Genomic DNA, 19,816 nt, shown 5'->3' on the forward strand with positions numbered 1-19,816 from the left:
ACAGAGAGGCAGTAACTTGTTCAGGGTCACATAGCAGCCTGAGATTTGAAGCTAGGCCTTCTGACTCAAGGGGCCACACTCTACTCACTCATGTGCTAGATCCAGAGGTTTACCAGTTTTGTTTTGTTTTGTTTTGAATTTGGAGAACACCCTCTTAACAAACCCACTGCTTACCTGGATCCGCAGAGGGTTTTGTCTCAAGATGGGTTGAGAGACTGGAATGAGTGCTGTTGGCGAGGGACCGGGGTAAACCGTAGGCCCTCCTGAGGCGCCCTCCTTGCTTACTCTCTCCCTGGTCTCAGTGTCGCCACCTAGTGGGATGCCTGCCTCGAACCACATTTTTGCATCCTTCCAGATTAGAGGACCACATCGTTTTTGTTTAAACCGGGATGCATTTGAGAGTGAAGGGAATGCATAGTTAATAATTACACCTGGGCCGCAGGTGTCAACTACCCAGTTCTGGGCACATGGTCCATACAGTTGCCCATACAGCCAGACTTTGCTGGAGATGGGGCTGGAGAAATGAAGGTTGAAAAGAGTATGTGACAGGGGCTCACAGCTGGCAGTTCTGTTTCCACCAGGCCGTGGGACAGTCAGTCCTCTCTGCTTATTCAGGTCAGCAAACATTTGTTAACACATTATTGACCAGGGACTTTTTGCAGAAACTAATGCCTGTGGAGTTAATATGTTTCCAGTCAGTAATGTGTTAAGCACCCCGAGTGTAGATTTGATTAAGACTGAGGAAGGTCACATGTAGAAGGGAAACTGATAGGTAACTGTAAGTTAATGTAAGGTGTGGACTGCTTTGACAGCTGTGGGGAAAGATGCCGAGGAGCAGAGAGGAAGAGCTCTCAGCCTGGTGGCAGTCAGGGAAGGCTCCCTGGAAGAGGAAGACCCCGGCTGAGTCTTGCATCGTTAGGTGGCTCTATAGAGGGCATCGGGTATGGCAGAGAAGGTAGACAGGCATGGCAGGGCCATGTGGGGAGTGGGCCACAGACGGTCTGGAATGAATATCAGGTTCAAGTCAGAGAGAGGCAAGAGTTGAGGTCCCTGGGTTAGAGCATTACGATGGCCAGGCTACACAGTTTTGGCTTGATTTTGAAGGCCTCAGTGTGGTGGGGTCAGAAGAGCATTCTGGAAGGAGCCCCCTGGCTGCAGGAAGTGGGCCACGGGAGGGCTCAGAGAAGGATCCAGCCCAGGCATCAGACTTGGGGGTATCTTGGAGGTGCGGCCAGTTTGTTTGAGTCAAGACATGTACAAAGTGATGATGTCTCATGTTATTAGTGTTGCTACCAAGGTGGGAAGGTCAGGGGTGGGGGCACAGTTTTAGCTGAATGACAAGAACTAACACTGTGGAGTGCTTTATGTGTAAACGCAAGACGATGTTAACTCCTATGGCCCCAGTGATATCCTTAGAGGGGGACATGGGGACTGCCCCCACACCCAGATGGAGGGTCTGAGGCTCAGGGCACCCGTACGGTTGGTGGACGAGCTGGGACTCGAGTCCAGGCCGTTTGACGGCAGACCCTCCCTTACCCCCACCCCCGTCTCTACATTCACAGCCCTCCCTGAAGGGCCTGGGCCTCCGCTGGAGCCAAGCTTTTGTCTTGTGTGGTAGCTGATGTCCACTTAAAGCACTGAAACTGTGGACTCGGGGGCTCTGCCGAACACGAGGGTCACAGCCAGGGGAGGGCAAGCCCCAGCAGTCACTGCCGGGGGAAACAGCAGAGGACCCTGCAGGGGGGTCAGGAATTCCTGGCCCGGTCCCTGGCCCCTCCCCCCGCCCCAGCAGCAGGGAGCTAGCGAGCAGTGATGAGGGTTAACAGCGCTCAGCCGAGGCCCCCTGACAGTGCCTTCTGTGTTTCCATAGGTGGAAAGGAGACTATGGGACCAGAATCCAGCAGTACTTCCCGTCCAATTACGTCGAGGACATTTCACCAACAGAAGGGGAGGAGGTGGATAAGCAGGTGAGTCTCCATCGTTCGTTGCAGGGAGGGACCCATTGATCCTGTTCTGAGGGCCCTGCCGAGCCAGCTCCGTGGACGCGTTTTTGCATATGTTGCCCTGAGCTCTGGACCAGGGACAGCAGAGGGATGGGGAAATCAGGACTGTCCCTGAGTTGTGGGTGAAAGTCACTGTGACCAGATAGTCAGGTTTAAATCAGGTTGTGCTGGGCCGGAAGGCTTTGCGTATGCAGGAGGATTCCCTCCAGAGTGAAAATGGCCAGACGGGGAATTTGTCCTTTGCTTAAACCAGCTTGCAGATGAAACACATTTAGCTTGGCCAGCCAGACGTTCAGAACGTGCTCCGTGTGAGTAAGCAAGGTGGCGCACGTAGGGGGTGAGGGGAGGCTCTTCTGGTGACATTGCAAACCTGGTTTCTGCTCACTGCCTCTTGCTCAGAAAGCTTGAAGAGCAGCTGCTTTCAAGGTGACAGCACTGCTCTGAGGCTGAAATCATAGACTTTCTTCTAAGAGAGTTGGGACAGTCTGGGAAGGCTGCACGGAGGAAGGGGCCTTTGAGCGTTAAAAGTCAAGTTAGAGTTCAACAGCGAGAGACCGGCAGGAGGGAATTCCAGGTGGGAGATACAGCCTGAGCCAAAGTGTGGTGGTGGAAACACAGTTCACTGTGCTCGGCCTGAGGCAGAGACGTGGCCCTCCCAGCTGTGTCTGCCCCATGTTGCCCTTTACCCACGGTCAGCATTAGCCTGGTGGAGGGTGGGGATGAGTCCATGCAGTGGGCAGATACACAGTTCTACCAACTTTTCAGAGACCAAGATACTCCCATCTCCTCTGGCCTCTGGGATGGTTCAGATGTGCAGTGGAAGGAAGAGCTGGCAGGTGGAGCAGAAAGCCTGGAGGCCAGATTGCAGAGCTTAGGTGTGGGTTCCGTAGGACACAGGGAGCCACAGAAGGTTCTGGAGCTGGGCTGGAAAAGGAGGCCAGTCCCATTTCATAATAACATCACAAGAAAGGGTCTAGGGTGTTTTTTTGAAACCGGATCTGCAGAAACACCTTGAAACCTGCTCTAGACAGCACAAAGCATGTTTTTACAGGTGGGAAATGAAACGCTGAACCTGCCGGCACCTACTCGCCGCTGGGTCCCTGTCAGCAACAGGCTTCATTATTTGGCTCTCTCCCCACGGATGTAGGGAAATGCATTTTAAACAGCTCCACAGGCAGTGTCTCTGCTAAACGGTGTGCTTTGGAAACTGGTTATCTTTTTATTATTCCCGTTAAGACGAACGTGAGTTATGTCCTGTTTCTTCACAGATTATTGAAGACAATCCCTTAGGGTCCCTTTGCAGAGGAATCCTGAATCTCAACATCTATAATGTTGGTATGTGCACACGTGGTCTCAGCCTGGATTCCCACCCAAGTCGTCCCTCCCCACCCCCCGACCCCCCCACCCCCCGACCCCCCGACCCCCAGAGCCTGGCCTTTGGACCGCCCCAGGCAGGGGTGGGGCTTTCTAGCCTCAGCTTGAGTACTGAAGCTGAGTACTGGGCCAGGCTGGTCAATGACTTCATCTTACGTCTCATAAACTGCTATGCTATTCACATCTCTACAGTGAGAAAACAGCCTGCTGCGTACATAACAGGTGCTGGACGGGCATGGGCTGCTGTTACTCCCAACACCGTCATCCTTATTTCAGGGGCCCGCCTGGGTTCCCCGGGCTTTTCTGGGAGGAGCCGAGACATCCGTGCAGTGGAATGTGAAGTTGGGGGTGTTGGTTCTTAGCCCAGCTCTGCCTCTCAGGCCCTGCGAGACCCTGTATCTGTCATAACTCCCCCGAGGCTGCAGCTGCCTTCAGCTCAGCTGGGCATCAGGAAGCCTGGCCTCCCCCTCGGAGCTTGGGGCAGGCCGTGGTGGCAGGGGTGTGATCTGCACAGGGCTTCCTGGGCCCTTGTAAGATGGAAGGGCTGGCGGCAGTGAGGAGAGGCTCTCGGGCAGGAAGCCAGAGCAGCTCGCTTCTCGGGGGCTGCCCAGGTTTCCAGAGCTGGCTTCCGTGTCCTCTGCCCCTCCCACCTCGACCCCCACCCCACCGCAGCCCATCAGTCCATCAGCTCAGCAAGTGGGAGAACGACTCTCATTCCAGTTAACGGATGAGAAAACAAAGCCCTGTAGTGACCACGGGAGCTGCCCGAGGTTCCACTGCGATTATGGGATGGGCTGGATCCAGGACTTCCCTGGTGGCTCAGATGGTAAAGAATCTGCCTGCAATGCAGGAGACCTGGGTTCGATCCCTGGGTCGGGAAGATCCCCTGGAGAAGGAAATGGCAACCCACTCCACTATTCTTGCCTGGAGAATCCCATGGACGGAGGAGCCTGGCGGGCTACAGTCCACGGGGTTGCTAAGAGCTGGACAGGATTGAGCATCTCCACTGGATCTAGGGCATCCTGTCCTCCCTTCCCTTGCCCTTTGTATCACCCTGCACTGCATTTTCAGAGCACAGGCCTGTGGCTCAGGGTGGTGAGTGGGGAGGGGACTCAGGTCTGAGTTGAGCCTCAGCTTTGGCCGCTGCCAGCTCTGTGACCTTCCGTGGGCTACTCCGCCTCAACCAGTCTCTGTTTTCTCTCCTGTGAAACGGGCAGAACGGGAGTAGCACCCCAGAAAGGGCGACGAGGATTAATAAGGTACAGTGGGATGTGATCTGCTTAGAGCACCGCCTGGCAGATGAGCCCAGGGATCTTAGCTGAGGGGATTATTTGGCGGATAATTTTTCCTTTTGTAGCCATCATTTTCTCTGTCTAGAACATACTTTCTCCTCAGAGAGAACTGATTCCATGCCTAGCTTCTTGGGGCTGCCGGCCATGTGTGCCCTATGCCCATCACTCCAGTCTCTGTCTCTATCTTCGATGGCCAGCTGACTCCCTGGTGTCTTGGGCTCCCTTTTCCTCTCCTTCCTGTGATGAGGATACTGGTTCTCAGGTTTAGGGTCCACCTGGAAGGCAGGGATGATCTCCTGAGATCCTTCTGTACATCTGCCCAGACCCCCATTTCCAGATAAGGTCACATTCACATTTAAGACACGCATTAAAACCCAGACCGCTACCTGATCCAAGGTAGATTTTCCAGTCAGCGCCGACATCCACAGTGATGGTCGGCTTGGGGTCCTAAGAGAAGTGGCCTGGGACCTAGAAGTCTGGTCATCTTGGCCTTCTGTCAGGCTGATCAGGACTTTTGTTATCCTTTTCCCAAAGTAAAAGCCCCACATGGGAAGAACCAGAAGCCTTTCGTCTTTATCTTGGAGCCCAAGAAGCAGGGCGACCCTCTGGTAGAGTTTGCCACGGACAGCGTGGAGGAGCTGTTTGAGTGGTTCCAGAGCATCCGGGAGATCACCTGGAAGATGGACGCCAAGGTAAGCCTGGGCACCTGGGCTCTGCTGAGCCTGGTGTCCTCCGGCTTCTGGTCCTCTGCCGAGGTGCGGGTGGGTCCAGGCCGCAGCCACAGAGAATTTGGGGGGTGGGGCAGGGAGGGAGCTCAGACAGCAGGAGCGGAGAGAAAGGGGGCGCTGGGTCTTCCTGTGGGGGCTGCGTCTTGTGTGAAACCTTTGAAGGTTCAGCGTGTGCGTGGTGACCCTTGATGTTTGAGGCCTGTTCGGCCCCGTGTATCTTAACAATAAAGCTTTGCCGTCCTCTTTTAAATGTTATCTTGCTCTAAATACTATCCTCTAATACTCTAAATACCATCTAAATACTTGGGATAAAGCAGCCTGGATCCTTCCCGTGCATTCACTGAGCTCATCTCCCTGGACTGGAAAGGGCCCTGGGTGTACTGGAATTCATAAGACCCAGCCCCTTCCTTCCAGAAGTTTCTGTTCTTGTGGGGGAACCTCCACTCCAGATGGGCATGAGCTTTTGGGGATTTATCCTGAAAGGTCTTTATTTTGTTTCAGTTTTTACTCTGGGGGCCACCCCCGCGGCAGGTAGGATCTTTGATCCTGGGCAGGGGGTCGAGCCCACACGGCCCGCATTGGAAGCGGAGTCCTAACCGCTGGCGGTTTTCTGAGAAGGGTGAGGTTCTAGTAAGAACAGGAGGGTTAGAACTAGGCCGACTGGAGTGTGCCTCCTGGCGTGGCTGGACCCTGGGCAGGTAACCACACTCCTCTGGGCCTCGGTTTCCTCGTCAGTAAGACGGGGAGCTGGGTACCTAAGTCCCAGGGTGCGGTGAGGACGAGGTGGGGCAGTGGTGGATACCACAGGCCACGCCTGACACTCAGCAGGGCCTGAAGTCGCGGTGGCATTTCACCACCACACTTGTCGTGCCTGGAGGGCCTGGAGGTGTTGCCGTCTCTTGGGTGATGGAGCGTGGTGCTGTCTGGTCTTTCTTGTGGCCACAGAGCCGGGAAGAAGCTTTAGGAAGGTTCCCCATGTGCCCGGCTGCTTCTCAGGCAGATCCTGACCCAAAGGACTGACCCGGGAACTTCCTCAGGTTCTCCTGGACCCCTCTGACCTCTGCTTACAGGCGACGAGTCTCCCTCCTCCAGTGTACTTGGCCTGACCTTTTCTTCCCCGCACTGGGGGCGACTTCACAGTTGGCCAGTCTCTGGTCACCAGAGGCCCCGGGACTCATCTTCTCAACGCCCCAGAGTAAAGTCCTCTTCTTTTCAAGACTTTGTGTCGAGGGCTGTTCAGACGGGCACCTTCCCTGGCATGCCTCCCATCTTCCTTCCATCCCAGATCCTCATCACGAGGCCTTATGTACGGTCCTTATTCTCTGCAAGGCTTGTCACGCCGTCACATCAGTCACTCGGGATGGCCCGCGAGCCTGTGGCCAGCGAGGCTGCCCCGCCTCCGTGTGGCCGTCTCATCCGTGTGCTCGCGCCTCCAGCGCAGCGCCTCCGAGGCTCCGGGTGGGGCCCGCTGTCCGGGGTTCGTCTGAGAGAGAGTCTCCGCCGTCTCCTTCCAGGTGTGTTCTTCAGTGTAGGTTGAGTGGTTGTCATCGTGCTCTGGATGGCGCCGCTTGCCCCCCGTGGTCCTCCTGAGCATGTTCTAGTGTGTGACGTTCTGGGCCCCTCTGGCTGAGAACAGAGAAGCAGCCTAGTGAGAGCGTTTAGCCACCGTTCCCTGCAGACTGATTCTCAGGCACTCAAGTGTGGGGCTGGGAGGGCAGAGGGCGTGGCCGTGATACCCTCTGGCCGGGTGCTTCCCGCGTGCTAAGTTGCTTCGGCCGTGTCCAACTCTTTGCGACCCCATGGACTGTAGCCCGCCAGGCTTCTCTGTCCACGGGGATTCTCCAGGCCTAAGAATTCTGGAGTGGGTTGCCACGCCTTCCACCAGAGGATCTTCCCAACGAGGGGCTCGAACGCGTGTCCCCTAGGTCTCCTGAATTGGCAGGCAGGTTCTTTACCACCTGGGAAGCCCCTGGCTCTCTCCGTTTCTTCTGGAGGAAAACGTGACTTCACTGGAAGGTTGTCTCCCTCATTCCCCACCACAGGAAGGGTTTTGAAACTAAGCCTAGCTCTTCAAGCCTGCCGTTCTCGCCTTTGATCTACATTCCTTTTAAATTAGCTTTTACAGCTCTAAGTCCTCTACTGGTGGCTCAGTCAGTAAAGAGTCTGCCTGGGATGCAGGAGACCCGGGTTCGATCCCTGGGTCAGGAAGAGCCCCTGGAGAAGGAAATGACATCCCACTCCAGTATTCTTGCCTGGAGAAGTCCAGAATTTCATGGACAGAGGAGCCTTCTCATATGATTATGAATGTTCAAAAAACAAAACCAAAACACAGGAGGCAGCAGAAGTGACCAAGGTTCTGTGCTGGGCACAACCAGCTGTGGGAGCGGCTGGTGCCACCGGGAAACCAACGTGCACTGTGCCCTCAGTGCACTCCTGGGAGCTCCTCGCCGAGGCCCTGAGAACCTGCCCGGGGCCCGGTAATTTTACATCCTCTCTGGCTTCCTTTGGTCGATGGCAAAAGACCAGTCACTGAGGTCTGTCTAGTTTCCAGAGCCTGACCAAGGAAGTGTGCTGTGATGCCAGACTCTGGGACAGCCTCTGGGCAAAGCTCTGCGGGTCTAGAAAGGAGCTGCTGCACAGTTCTGAAGCAGCAGCTGGTGTTTCATCTTGAACTGATCTGCTTTCTGCTGAAGCTGAGAAAAAAGTGATGCTCTATAATCTTTGGTTGCTTTGTGTTCTGTGAGGCCAGAGGTCCCCGCCCTATGACACAGGTGTGGCTTGCCTCACCCCACCCGGACTTTAAAGCAGTCGTATCATCATTAGAAGCGAGCTGTGTCGTTGCCAGGGTTTCGTCTCCCCAAACAGTGTGTGGTGAAGATTGTGCACCAAGAAGACGTTGACACAGGGATCAGGAGAGCACACCGGGGGTTTGAGCTTAGCCAAGGCTTCAGTCTCCCCGAAGCACTGGCCGCAGACTGACACCTTCCCTGCTCCGTGCCAGCCCTTGGAGCCTTACTGCTGCAGCTTGTTTGGTGCCTAGGGGATTCAGGGCATGTGGGAACGGAAGCTGGCGTGCTTAGATGAACTCTGGCAAATTTCATGTTCCGATCTGCCCCAGTGAGCGGGTTGCTGCCCGAGCTCAGGTGACAGGCTCGTTTGCTGGTCACTGCTAGGGTTCGCTGGGGCCTTGGGACGTTTGTCAGCAGTCCTCGGCGAAGGCATTCTCACAGAAGTCGGGGTGTCCTCCCCCGCTTGTTTAAAAAGTGGGCGCACTTGTCCTTGGCCTGGAAAGGCGTCTCTGGGGCAGTCCGTGGCACCCTCGTTTCTCTCGTGCCCAGCGAGGGGAGAGGCCGCCTCCTTGAGTTAGCACGGTAGCTGCAGCAGGGACGGGCTCGGGCTAGCCCACCGTGCAGACGAGGAGACGAGGCAGAGGGGCTCGACGGCCGGCCCACTGGGCAAAGCCAGCAACTCAGCCAGCTCTCAGACCCGCCCCCGAGTCCAGTCCCCGCCGGGTAACCGCTGTGACACCCCTGTCACCACCTGTCACCTGAGCACTCGCCACCAGCGGGAGGTCCTGCTTCCCAGGGACCTGTCTCGGGTGGGGTGGGGGGACACGCGTCTGGACACTCGTGCTGAAAGGTACCAGCGTGGGACAGTCGGATGAGGGACGGTGCAAGGCTGGGGGAGGCCGTGGGCATTCTGGAAGGTGTAGGGGACGCAGTGTCTCTTTCCTAGTCCCGGATGGAGGTCTCCAGGAAGGCGTCCTGGAGGAGTGAGGCGGGGGGTCCAGAGGAAGAGGGACCCACGGGCCTGCCGAGGAGGGAGGAGGGCGAGGGGCCAGGACGGGCAGCGCTGTGGTTCAGGGAGACCTGGCCTGTGAGCCTGGGGGCGCTGCAGTGAGGTCTCCGGCACCCGGTGGCCGAGGGCGCAGAAGCGCCGAGGGCGGTGACAGGGGTGAGGCCACCGCGCAGGCCTCTGGTCTTGGCGGGGACCTGCTGCGGGGCCTGGATCAGCCGCTCACCCTGTCTGTGTGCTGCGGGTTCTTTGGAGAACAGAGATACAGTCTTCCTCCCGGGGGTGGGTGGGCTTAGATAGTATCCGTCAAGCACTCACTCAGTGTGTGATGCCTGGAGCCAGGCAGCCCCAGCCCCCCGCCCCTGTGCTGAATGTTGTCACCTGTAGGTGATAATCCTCCCAGGGGGTCCGTCCCCACCGTGGCCCCTGGGGGGATGAGTTCGAGGTTGGCAGGGCTTGAGAGGGAGGCCTGGTTTGGAGTGGAGTGAGTGGCCTGTCGGTGACACGGGGATGGACTTGACTGTAGGGTCCTCCAGGGGCGAATGGCTTCCAAGTCCACGGCGTGTGGTCTGGTCCCCAGAGCCCTTTGCACAGAGCTGTGCATGGTTCAGGGGACAGCGAGTGAGCGCAAAGCTGCCATGGTCTACAGAGATCCTGAACTGGGACAACTAGAATTTTAGATGAGCTGTGACAGAGTGATTTTAGTGGGCTGGATAGGGCAGCGGGTGAGAGCAAGAGGCTTAAGGAGAGAGGCGGTGATAAAGAAGAGCCCTTGTCCCTGGTATTCTCGAGAGCCGCGGTCGGAGACTGAGCTCCACGGTGCTCCTGGGTCCAGATGGCATGGTGGAGAATTTCCACAGGCAGAGGAAGCAAGGGAGCGGGGCGGGGGTCGGGGGAGGGAAACTCTCCACCACTGCGATTTGCACATGTGCGAGGGCCAAGCAGAAAGACGGGGTGGGGGGAGACTCAAGAGGAGGAGGGCGCCCGCCAGGTGAGCTGGAAGAATGGGGTTTCCCAGGGGCCAGCTTGAGAGCTGAAACTAAAGACGGTTGGCTCCACACAGGAGAACAACATGAAGTACTGGGAGAAGAACCAGTCCATCGCCATCGAGCTCTCGGACCTGGTCGTCTACTGCAAGCCAACCAGCAAGACCAAGGACAACCTCGGTACCGTCTGCCGTCACCCCGCCTCCCCGCCTCGGTGAACACGGGTTCCTTTCCGAGCCTGGCGCTGTCACGCAGCATGGTGATGGTGGTTCCTGCTCATCCTCCGCGTGCCAAGTGGGAACCTCCCCATCAGAGTGTCCTCGGGGCCAGGATGCTGGTGAAGCAGGCCCTCCTGGTAGCTTTAGGAGGAAAAACCCTCTTAAAGGGTGGATTGTTTTTTTTTTTTTTCCTGCTGACGTAACCAATCACTACACATTTGGTGGCAGAAACAACATATGTTTATTCTCTCATAGTCGTGGACTAAGTCAGTATCACTGAGCTGAAGTTAAGGTGTCAGCAGGGCCCCCGCTCCCTCCAGGGGAGGATCTGGTCCTGGCCTCTGGCAGCTTCTGGTGGCCGCTGGCATTCCTTGGCTTTTGGCCATGTCACTCCAGTCCCCACCGCTGTGGTCACGTTGCCTTCTCTTCTCTGTAGTCCCATCTCCCTCAACCTCGCAAGTGCAAAGACTGTGGTTTCATTTAGGGCCAGGTAATCTCCCCACTTCAAGCCCGCCATCTGCCAAGTCCCTTTGAAAGAACATAGTCACAGGTTCCAGAGGTCAGGACCTGGGTATCTTTGGAGGCCTGCTGCAGGAGAATTCAAAAGTGGATCTTTGACCACATTCTCCAAAGCAGCAGGTTCTTTGCGCTAATAGTGGTCCTAGTCACATTTTCTTTCCCCTTTCAAGTGGCTCCTGTGGTTGCTTGTAATTCCAGGGCAGAGAGAGAGGCAGTCCTAAGCCCTGGTGTTCGTGGTCATCGGGAGGCTGGTCCCTGGGCACCTCTCGATGTCCAGGGCAAGAGGCTGGAGCTCTTAACCAGAGTCGGCCAGGCCTGGCGAGTTTAGGAGCTGTCCTACCTAGAGCAGAGCTTTATCCAAACAGTTCAAGAATTGTTTGCGTTTCCCTCTATGCTGCTTCCCATTCATTGTCCCTCCACAGGCACCCCGTCTCCTCTCTCTATCCCCGCTTCCTGCAGGTGGGCGGTTCTCCTTCCATCAATATGCTGGGTTCACTCATCTCATGCCTGCGACACCTTCGCTGAGGAAGCCAGGGCCCTGCCTGCGTCTCCCACTCCTCAGATCTCCTCCCTGCTGACCCCTTCCTGCGCCACACCTTTCTATAACTGTATCCTGTATCGCTTTGGTGGTTTCCTGCACAAGGCTGCTGGTAGTTTTAAACAAAAAAAAAAACAGATTATATTAATCCTAGACTAAGAGGCAATGGGAACCCTGGGCTGCCTTTTCATCTCTGAGACTTCCACAGAGGGCCAGAGCCCGCTGCAGAACCAGTTACGATGGGACCGTCACAGCCACGTGAACTTCTCCAAGAGAGGTTCCGGGTTGCCTTTGACGACCTGCACATCCTGCCGGTGGCGTTAAGAAAAACTCGCAAGACACAGGATAAATGTTGACTCCCTCTCTTTGTGCAGAAAACCCTGACTTCCGAGAAATCCGCTCCTTCGTGGAGACGAAGGCTGACAGTATCGTCAGACAGAAGCCCAGCGATCTCCTGAAATACAATCAAAAGGGCCTGACCCGTGTGTACCCCAAAGGACAGCGGGTGGACTCGTCCAACTATGACCCCTTCCGCCTCTGGCTGTGCGGCTCCCAGATGGTGGCACTCAATTTCCAGACTCCAGGTAAAGGGGGCCGACTGTGGCCAGTAAACCTATGCTGGGGCATCATTCCAGGCACATTCTTCTGGGGCCACTGGTGCAATGCGGTGGCCGGAGCACGTAGTTTTTCTTAGGAGCCATCAGAGTTCAGCCAGCATGCTAGCATGAGGTCCCATCCCTTGAATGGTGCAGTGGAGGGACCACTGGGCACCCAGACCTTTGAGTTTGGCAGGCTTCTCGATGGTAAGTGACAGACATGGTCAGTCTGGTTTCAGGGAGAAAAGGAAATGCGTTTGCTCCCGTAATTTAAAAGTCTAGGAGTGGAGCTTCAGGCACAGCTGCATCCAGGTGTCCAGTGGCTATGTCGGCCCCCTCCTCTTTGGGGCCATCCCTCTCTGGCGGCTTTCTGCTGGGGCTGTCTTCTGGAGATAATCCTCTGCTGGAAAAAGCCAGCATGCCCACCTTCTTCGTGCAAAGGGCAGCGTTAACTACAGAGCAGGGCGCAGAGGCGCCGTGGTGGTTCTTTCAGCCTCTTTGGAGGCATGCTCATCGGTGCTGCCTCCTTTATATCGTCTTTGTGCCTGCGTCACACTCCACTGAGTGGAGCCATCATGTCCTCAACTGGCGCCCTGCTGCGGCGGCCCGAGGTAACTCCCTTCATTGCTGTTGCAGACGGCACTGCTCCCCGTAACCTTGTGTGAACCTCCCTTCACACGTGGGAGCACCTGTGGTGCAGGGCGGATCCAACAGCTTTGACCAACTTGGCCCCGAGCGAAACCACTGCACCCCTGTATCCAGGAGTGTCCGGGCCAAGATACTCCGCCAGACCGCACTCCATGGAGACTGGGCGGGAATGCAAACGGGTGAAACTCTTTCTGGCTTCACTTCACCAACTTAGTTTCAGCAAGTGCCTCAGTCTTTGATAGTGAAAACTGGTGTCACACTGTAGTCGGAGCTTTCCTTATTGGTAACTTCTCTGAGTAACAGAGAAGTGAACCAGGTTTTCATATCCTTAAGAAACATAGGCATTTTCTTTTCTGCAGGCTATATTTGTGCTTCTTATTTTTCTAAGGGGGTGTAGGTATTCTCAGCAAACAGGTATCTGATTTCTTAACAGGTTAAAGTTACCTGTCAGTGGAGTGAAACAGATTTTTCTAAAGCATGTCAGATTCTATGGAAATTTTGTCCTGTGTAAAAATGTTTAGCTTTGAGTACATTCTGGACTTTGTATCATACTCGGAAAGTTGTCCCCAGTGTGAATTTTTTTTTTTTTAATCTGCAGGCTATATTTGTGCTTCTTATTTTTCTAAGGGGGTGTAGGTATTCTCAGCAAACAGGTATCTGATTTCTTAACAGGTTAAAGTTACCTGTCAGTGGAGTGAAACAGATTTTTCTAAAGCATGTCAGATTCTATGGAAATTTTGTCCTGTGTAAAAATGTTTAGCTTTGAGTACATTCTGGACTTTGTATCATACTCGGAAAGTTGTCCCCAGTGTGAATTTTTTTTTTTTTAATCCAATTTTCTTCCAATAACATGAGTTTCTAATGAATTTTTAAACCCATAGTTTTAAGTCAGATACCTATTTTCACAGCCAGCTCACATTATTTTTATCTTCCACTGGGGTATAGTTGCTTTGCAATGTTGTGCTAGTTTCTGCTGTACGGTCAGGTGAGTTAGCTCCGTGCACACCCCTCCCTCCCTCTTGGGCTTCCCATCCCAGCCCTCCCGGTCAGCGCAGAGCGCCGTGCAGAGCTCCCCGGGCTACCCGGCAGCTTCCCACTAGCTGTCTGTCTGATAGATGGCAGGGAGCGGGCATCAGCCCTGGCCTCCCAGTGTCCACGTGTCCCTTCCCTGCATCTGTGTCTCTGTTCCTGGCCTAGGGCCCTCAGTGCCATTTTTCTAGATTCCACATGCATATATGTGATGCCCGTTTTTCTCTTTTGGACTTACTTCACTCTGGATGACAGACTCTGGGTCCATCCGCCTCGCAACAGATGACCCAGTTTTGTTCCTGACTTATGGCTGAGTGGTATTCCGTTGTATGAGTGTGTCACATCTTCCTTATCCATTCATCTGTCGGTGCGCCTCACGTTACTTCTGGAAGAAGGTCTAAGTCCTCCCCTACCCAGCCCCTTGGCCCCCTTCTTGCCCCGCTCTCAGCAGCAGCTCTCTCCTCCCCAGATAAGTACATGCAGATGAACCACGCCCTGTTCTCCCTCAACGGGCGGACGGGCTACGTCCTGCAGCCTGAGAGCATGAGGGCGGAGAAGTACGACCCCATGCCACCCGAGTCCCAGAGGAAGATCCAGATGACCCTGACGGTCAAGGTAAGGCCCCACCCTCTGCCTGGGCTCCTTGTGTAAACCGTCAGCCCCCAGACGCAGCTGAGGGTCTTTACTGTGGTGCCCGCCAGGGTCGTTGCAGGGGCGTAGAGGCAGGAGGGCGTCTCCCCAGGTCCATCGTGGTCACCTCCCCTTGTTGTTGCTGGGGCGAGTTACAGATCCACCTCTTGCTGGGTTCAGCAGGGTCAGCATCTGGTCACACGGCTCTGCTCTTTACTGAGGAGAGGGCTTATCCCTGCAATGGCCACTTTGAGGGGTGGAAGCGTTTTAAAACTGACACAACTTTTAGACATTGCGTTGTCTCTGTTAAGAGTCTGTTTTCTCCTGTTTGGAAACTATTTCCCACATCCACAACAGGGAAGCGGTGGGGGTGCCCGCTCCCAGAGGGTGTAGCACCTCACCAGTGATGAGGACACGAGAGCCCACCCATGTTGCACTCTCCAGCTCTGCCCAGGGAGTGCGGGCGGGCGGAATTCTGACACTTGGCTCTTGGGGCCCTAGGTGCTGGGGGCCCGTCACCTCCCCAAGCCCGGCCGCAGCATCGCGTGCCCCTTCGTGGAGGTGGAGATATGCGGAGCGGAGTACGACAGCAACAAGTTTAAGACGACGGTTGTGAGTAAGTTGCCTGGGTCCTCTCCTCACTGAGACTTCAGGTGAGTGGAGCCGCACGCTGGAGATGCTGGTCAGCGGGGCTTCACTAACGCGCTGGTGGCCAGGTCTTTCCCTTCGTCCCCCTTGCCCTCTGTGGGCAGCTCGGAGGGGCAACGGAGGGCCATGGGACCTGAGAGCTGGACCCACTGTGGTGTTTCTCAGCCCGTCACCCACCTCAGGAGGCCTGGGTGAGGCTGCAGCGCCCTATGCCCGTCACTCCGGGGTGTCCCCTCTATGTATCAGCCCCCACCTAAGTCCAGGGCTCAGAGAGGATGCGGCTGACCCGCCCCCAAGGCTGCAGCCAAACTTGGGTGATCTGACCCCACAGCGGGTGGGGAGGCCCAGAGAAATGGCTTGTTCTGCCATTTGAAGCCTGGGAAGAACTGAACTGGGGCCTTTCTAGGCTTGGGATCACGGGCGCCTGGCAAAATGCAGCCGGATAAACAGCTCACAGACTGGCCAGTGAAGGTTGCCTCTTTTCTCTGCTCCCTGAGTGACTCTCCCCAGTGACTCCAGAACCTACCACCTGTTCAGAGCCTGGCCCACCTCCCCTATCAGACGAGCGATGTGGCCCCCAGCGCGTCTTTTCTTCCTTACAAATCTGCTGTTGTTCTGTGGTCCACCTCCCATCCCTCCCACGTCCCAGGGAGTTGAGATGGGAGAGTCTGAGGAGAGGTGGTCCCATCTCCTCTGCTTACTGAGGGTCAGGTCTGTGATGCCACTGAAAAAAAAAAAAAGGATCAGATCCTGGCCTAGATGTGTATTTACACGGCTGCTAAGGAGATCCAAAGCTGACGGGTGTAGAGATGGTGAACTGAGAGGGAGCAGGACAAATGGGGCCCCTGAAAGAGCCTGGATCTTCTTCCAGATGACAATGGCCTCAGCCCTGTTTGGACCCCAACGCAGGAGAAGGTGACGTTTGAGATTTATGACCCCAACCTTGCGTTTCTGCGCTTTGTGGTTTATGAGGAAGATATGTTCAGCGATCCCAACTTTCTGGCCCATGCCACGTACCCCATTAAAGGAATCAAGTCAGGTAAGGCCCGTTTTAATTACAGCGTTCAGTTTTTCTTGGCATCGTCTTTTGGTTTGCGTTGCCGGCTTTTGGAAAGAATGGTGCCTTTGTCTTGGTTTGTATTCAGTCGTGGGTAGGCTGAGCAGTGGGTCCTCGTGGGAGTCCTGTGAGCAGGACAGAGACAGGGGAGGGAGGCAGCTTGGGGGCTGGGGGCTCCAGGGGGCTCCTGCATCCAACGTTGGATTACTAGCTGGCGGTCCACTCGGCACTGTGATTGGACTTCGTTTTGGAAGCTTACACTCTGTTGGCCTCTCCTCAGGCAGGCTCAGGGGCTGGTTAGGTGCTTGGAGGGGAGGACGAGGCCCAGAGCCACGGTCTTAGGTCCCTTCTCCCCTCCTCGTCCTGGGCAAGTCATCTGGGCTGTCAGAGCCTCACCTTCCTCTTCTCTGAGGTGGGCTGATTCACTTCTGATTGTCTCCCATGCTGAGGAAAACACAACCCCCTGTGTGCCTGGAAAAGGGCCCTGTATTTCTGAGAAAAACAGCCACAGATCCTTCTGGATTCTTTATGAGGTCACTGGTCCCTGTTTTTCAAGGATCATTTTTTCGAGAGAAAAAGACCACTCTCCTTTTAGTAATTTGTATACACAGATAGTCTTTTCTCTTGATGTTGCTTGAAAACCTTGGGTCTTTTTTTTTTAATTCTTTTCAACTTGGAAACATATCAGATACTCCCTAAATTTCTGCACCTTTCTCTGTATCTGCCTTTGATCATTTCTACAACTAGGTGAGTGTGTGGGGTGGGGGGAAATGCAGGTTCCTGGGCCTGTGCCACGGTGTCCTCCCTCAGCCCCTCCGGGGCGGGGCCCAGGAAGCTGCACGTGGAGCCAGCTGCTCAGCTGGCACTTGGAGAAGACTGAGCGAGGCCTCGGCTGCCCCTCTGAGGACACGCCCCCCCTGGAGACACACTGGCCTGGCTAGAAATGCCACACCGTTCCCCTAATCTGGGAAAAGCAGTGCATACTCGTTCGTAAGTCTGAGAGGCCTGATGTTTGCCAGTCCTCTGGGTTAACTTGCCCCTACTTCCCAGCAAATGACATTAAACTCAGCTAGTTAGCCACAGGCCTTCTTCACTCTGCAATTCACCTCCTTCACATCAGCCAAGTCAGTCAGGCTTACAACGGATTTTTTTTTCCCCCATAAACAATAATGTATATTTTTGCAATAAATAATGTGGCAACAATGTTTGTAAATTAAAAATTATAAGAGTATTAGGGTAAATAGACAAGAACATTGTAAGGGGCATTCCCTGGTGGTCCAGTGGCAAGGATTCCATGCTTCCACTGCAGGGGGGCATGGGTTTGATCCCTGTTCAGGGAACTAAGATCACACATGTAGTGCAAAGCTGCCACACATACACAAAATCCACATTGTAGGGGATTCCAGTTCCAGTTCAGTCGCTTGGTCATGTTTGACTCTTTGCAACCCCAGGGACTGCAGCATGCCAGGCCTCCCTGTCCATCACCAACTCCCGGAGTTTACTCAAACTCATGTCCATTGAGTCGATGATGCCATCTAACCATCCCATCCTCTCTCGTCCCCTTCTCCTCCTGCCATCAATCTTTCCCAGCATCAGGGTCTTTTCAAATGAGTCACTTCTTCGCATCAGGTGGTGTCGGATTTCTTTGTGGTAGCTGTGCCCTCCCCTTCTGGACATGGCACCCGCCGGACGCATCCCGCACGGTGCAGGGGCTCTGCCGTGTCCCCTCCAGACGGGGTCCTGACGGAGCCCTGGAGCCCCTCCAGGACTCAGAGAGAGCCGCCGCCTTAACTGTGTGGACTCCTCTCCAAAACGCTGTGACTGAGCTTGGGGGCATTTAGAACACAAATAACATCTCAAGGATGATACAGAATGTGACTGGCTGTGAGATGCTCCCAGGAAGACCTTCTCTCCCCGTCCTGCCTGGGACATCCATATTCATGGAGGGCATGCCACAGAATAACAATGCCTTTGTGCATAAGGCTTCGGGGCCTTCTGAACTCGAAAATAAACCCTGCCTGTTGTTAGCAGGGATGCACTTAAGCCTTTAAGCCAGCTGGAGCTCAGCAAAGAGGGAAAACAGCATTTATTGTGCTCGGCGCCTCAAAACTCTTCTCTCTTAATCCTCGCAGCAGTCCTGTGAACGGAGTTTTATCATCTCCGCTTTTTAAATATAAGCACTCTGGGGCCAAGAGATGTTAATTAACTAGCTCAGGGTCACACACCTGTCCGGCCAGAGCCTGGGATTCAGACCCGGGAATGTCTTGACTTCAAACCCCATGTTCTTCTTACTCTGCCGGCCACCCTCGGGGCCGCTGCGACTCCTGACCAGCCAAACACTGATGCTGCTTCAAGCGGTGTCTCTGTTTCCCTTTCCTCTCGGGTCTTGCTTGTGTCAATCAGAAGAAAAGTGGCATCAGTTTCTAGTGAACCTGGCCAGCACCTTTCAGCCCCGTCCACGTGAAGGGCTGCAGGTAGCAACGCGACTTGGGCGGTGGCAGGACGTCTGTGGAGCTGGAGTCGTCCCTCGGGAGGGGCGGAGCTCACTGCCCCGAACGGGGAGGCCGCGCTGGGCACTGGGCAGGGCCGCTCTGGGTGCATGGGCAGGGTACTCGGCGCCGCAGTGCGTTCTGGCAGTCGATCAACACCTACACCGACAGCTTCCACAGAGACCAGCTCCGTAGAGGTGTGGAACCTTGGCCCCGTCCCAGGCCTCTGGAGTCAGCATCTGCATCTTAACAAGATCCAGAGGTGATTCACATCTTAGCATAATTCCCAACAAGGGGAAAACAGCTCAGAAAACTTCTCTACAGCAGAATTCAAGGAGAGCAGGGTCCCCCAGAGTCCTTCAACGAGAAGAGTGTGACCTGAGAGTTTTGTGCCCACTCAAGTCTAAAATCAAAGGACGGATATGTTCAAACAGGCACAGTCCAGGGATTATATGTCTCCATGAGCTTGTACTGAAAATCTCAAAGGACAATTTTAGCCAGCCAGAATACCTAATGGAAAAAGGTCAGATCAGTAAGGAGGTGGTGAGCGTTGGACATTGAAAAAAAATCATTGTGTGTAAGTTTTACGTCACAAAAAGGACACTGAACAAATACGGAGTTCTTGTTCATGAGATTCATGCTGACAGAGAAGAAGTGTATAGATGCCTTCATCTTTCTTTGAAACAGGAAGTGAGTATCACCCGCTAGATTAGTGGGTGGATAAGCCTAAGTGGAAGGTTAATGTGAGATTCAGGTCGTGGGTGTTCAGGCGTTCCTTACTGTATTTTTTTGGCTTTTGCCAAAAACTAAGGGAACTAAGGAAAACTAAGCCTCTCTTTGTGGGAGGATCATGGTTACAAAATGGAATGCTAATATTACATACTATGTCAATGTAGAAATAATAATACAGTTTACCCAATTGGGGAAGGGAAAGGGAGAGATGCTATAGCATGCCAGTGTCCTCAACATAAGTGGCACAGAGAGAGTCAATAGATATTATTTAAAGATGATAAATCAGCTAACAGACTAAAAGGTTCTCTAAGCGATAGAAGGATAATCATCAAACAAGCCAAAACCTGACTGGCAGAAGGCACTTTATGCGTCGCTTGTCCCAGAAAATCAGTAGATAGAAGGCAAATATAAAGCTCTCAAGGCACAAATCTCTACTTACTAATAAGCCACAGGGATGTCCTGTGTAACAGCATAAGGAGTGTGGTAATACTGTACTTACTTCGGGAAGATGGTTACTGGAGTTACTGGGATAAT

General features: G+C 54.5%; 1 protein-coding gene across 1 annotated transcript in view; it reads left to right on the plus strand.

Moving 5' to 3' along the window:
* Positions 1 to 19,816, plus strand: part of PLCG2 (phospholipase C gamma 2) — a 159,388-nt gene that overhangs the window by 120,676 nt on the left and 18,896 nt on the right. The window contains exons 23-30 of the mRNA XM_086350050.1: positions 1,871 to 1,967; positions 3,272 to 3,338; positions 5,204 to 5,361; positions 10,256 to 10,358; positions 11,828 to 12,037; positions 14,196 to 14,341; positions 14,858 to 14,972; positions 15,876 to 16,043. Of these exons, the coding sequence (XP_086206176.1) occupies positions 1,871 to 1,967; positions 3,272 to 3,338; positions 5,204 to 5,361; positions 10,256 to 10,358; positions 11,828 to 12,037; positions 14,196 to 14,341; positions 14,858 to 14,972; positions 15,876 to 16,043 (1,064 nt within the window). The remainder of the gene's footprint in view (positions 1 to 1,870; positions 1,968 to 3,271; positions 3,339 to 5,203; positions 5,362 to 10,255; positions 10,359 to 11,827; positions 12,038 to 14,195; positions 14,342 to 14,857; positions 14,973 to 15,875; positions 16,044 to 19,816) is intronic.

The sequence above is a fragment of the Bos grunniens genome, chromosome 18 (genome assembly GCF_055505025.1).
Source record: "Bos grunniens cultivar Pamir isolate PY7600 chromosome 18, Bosgru_T2T1.0, whole genome shotgun sequence".
NCBI lineage: Eukaryota > Metazoa > Chordata > Mammalia > Artiodactyla > Bovidae > Bos > Bos grunniens.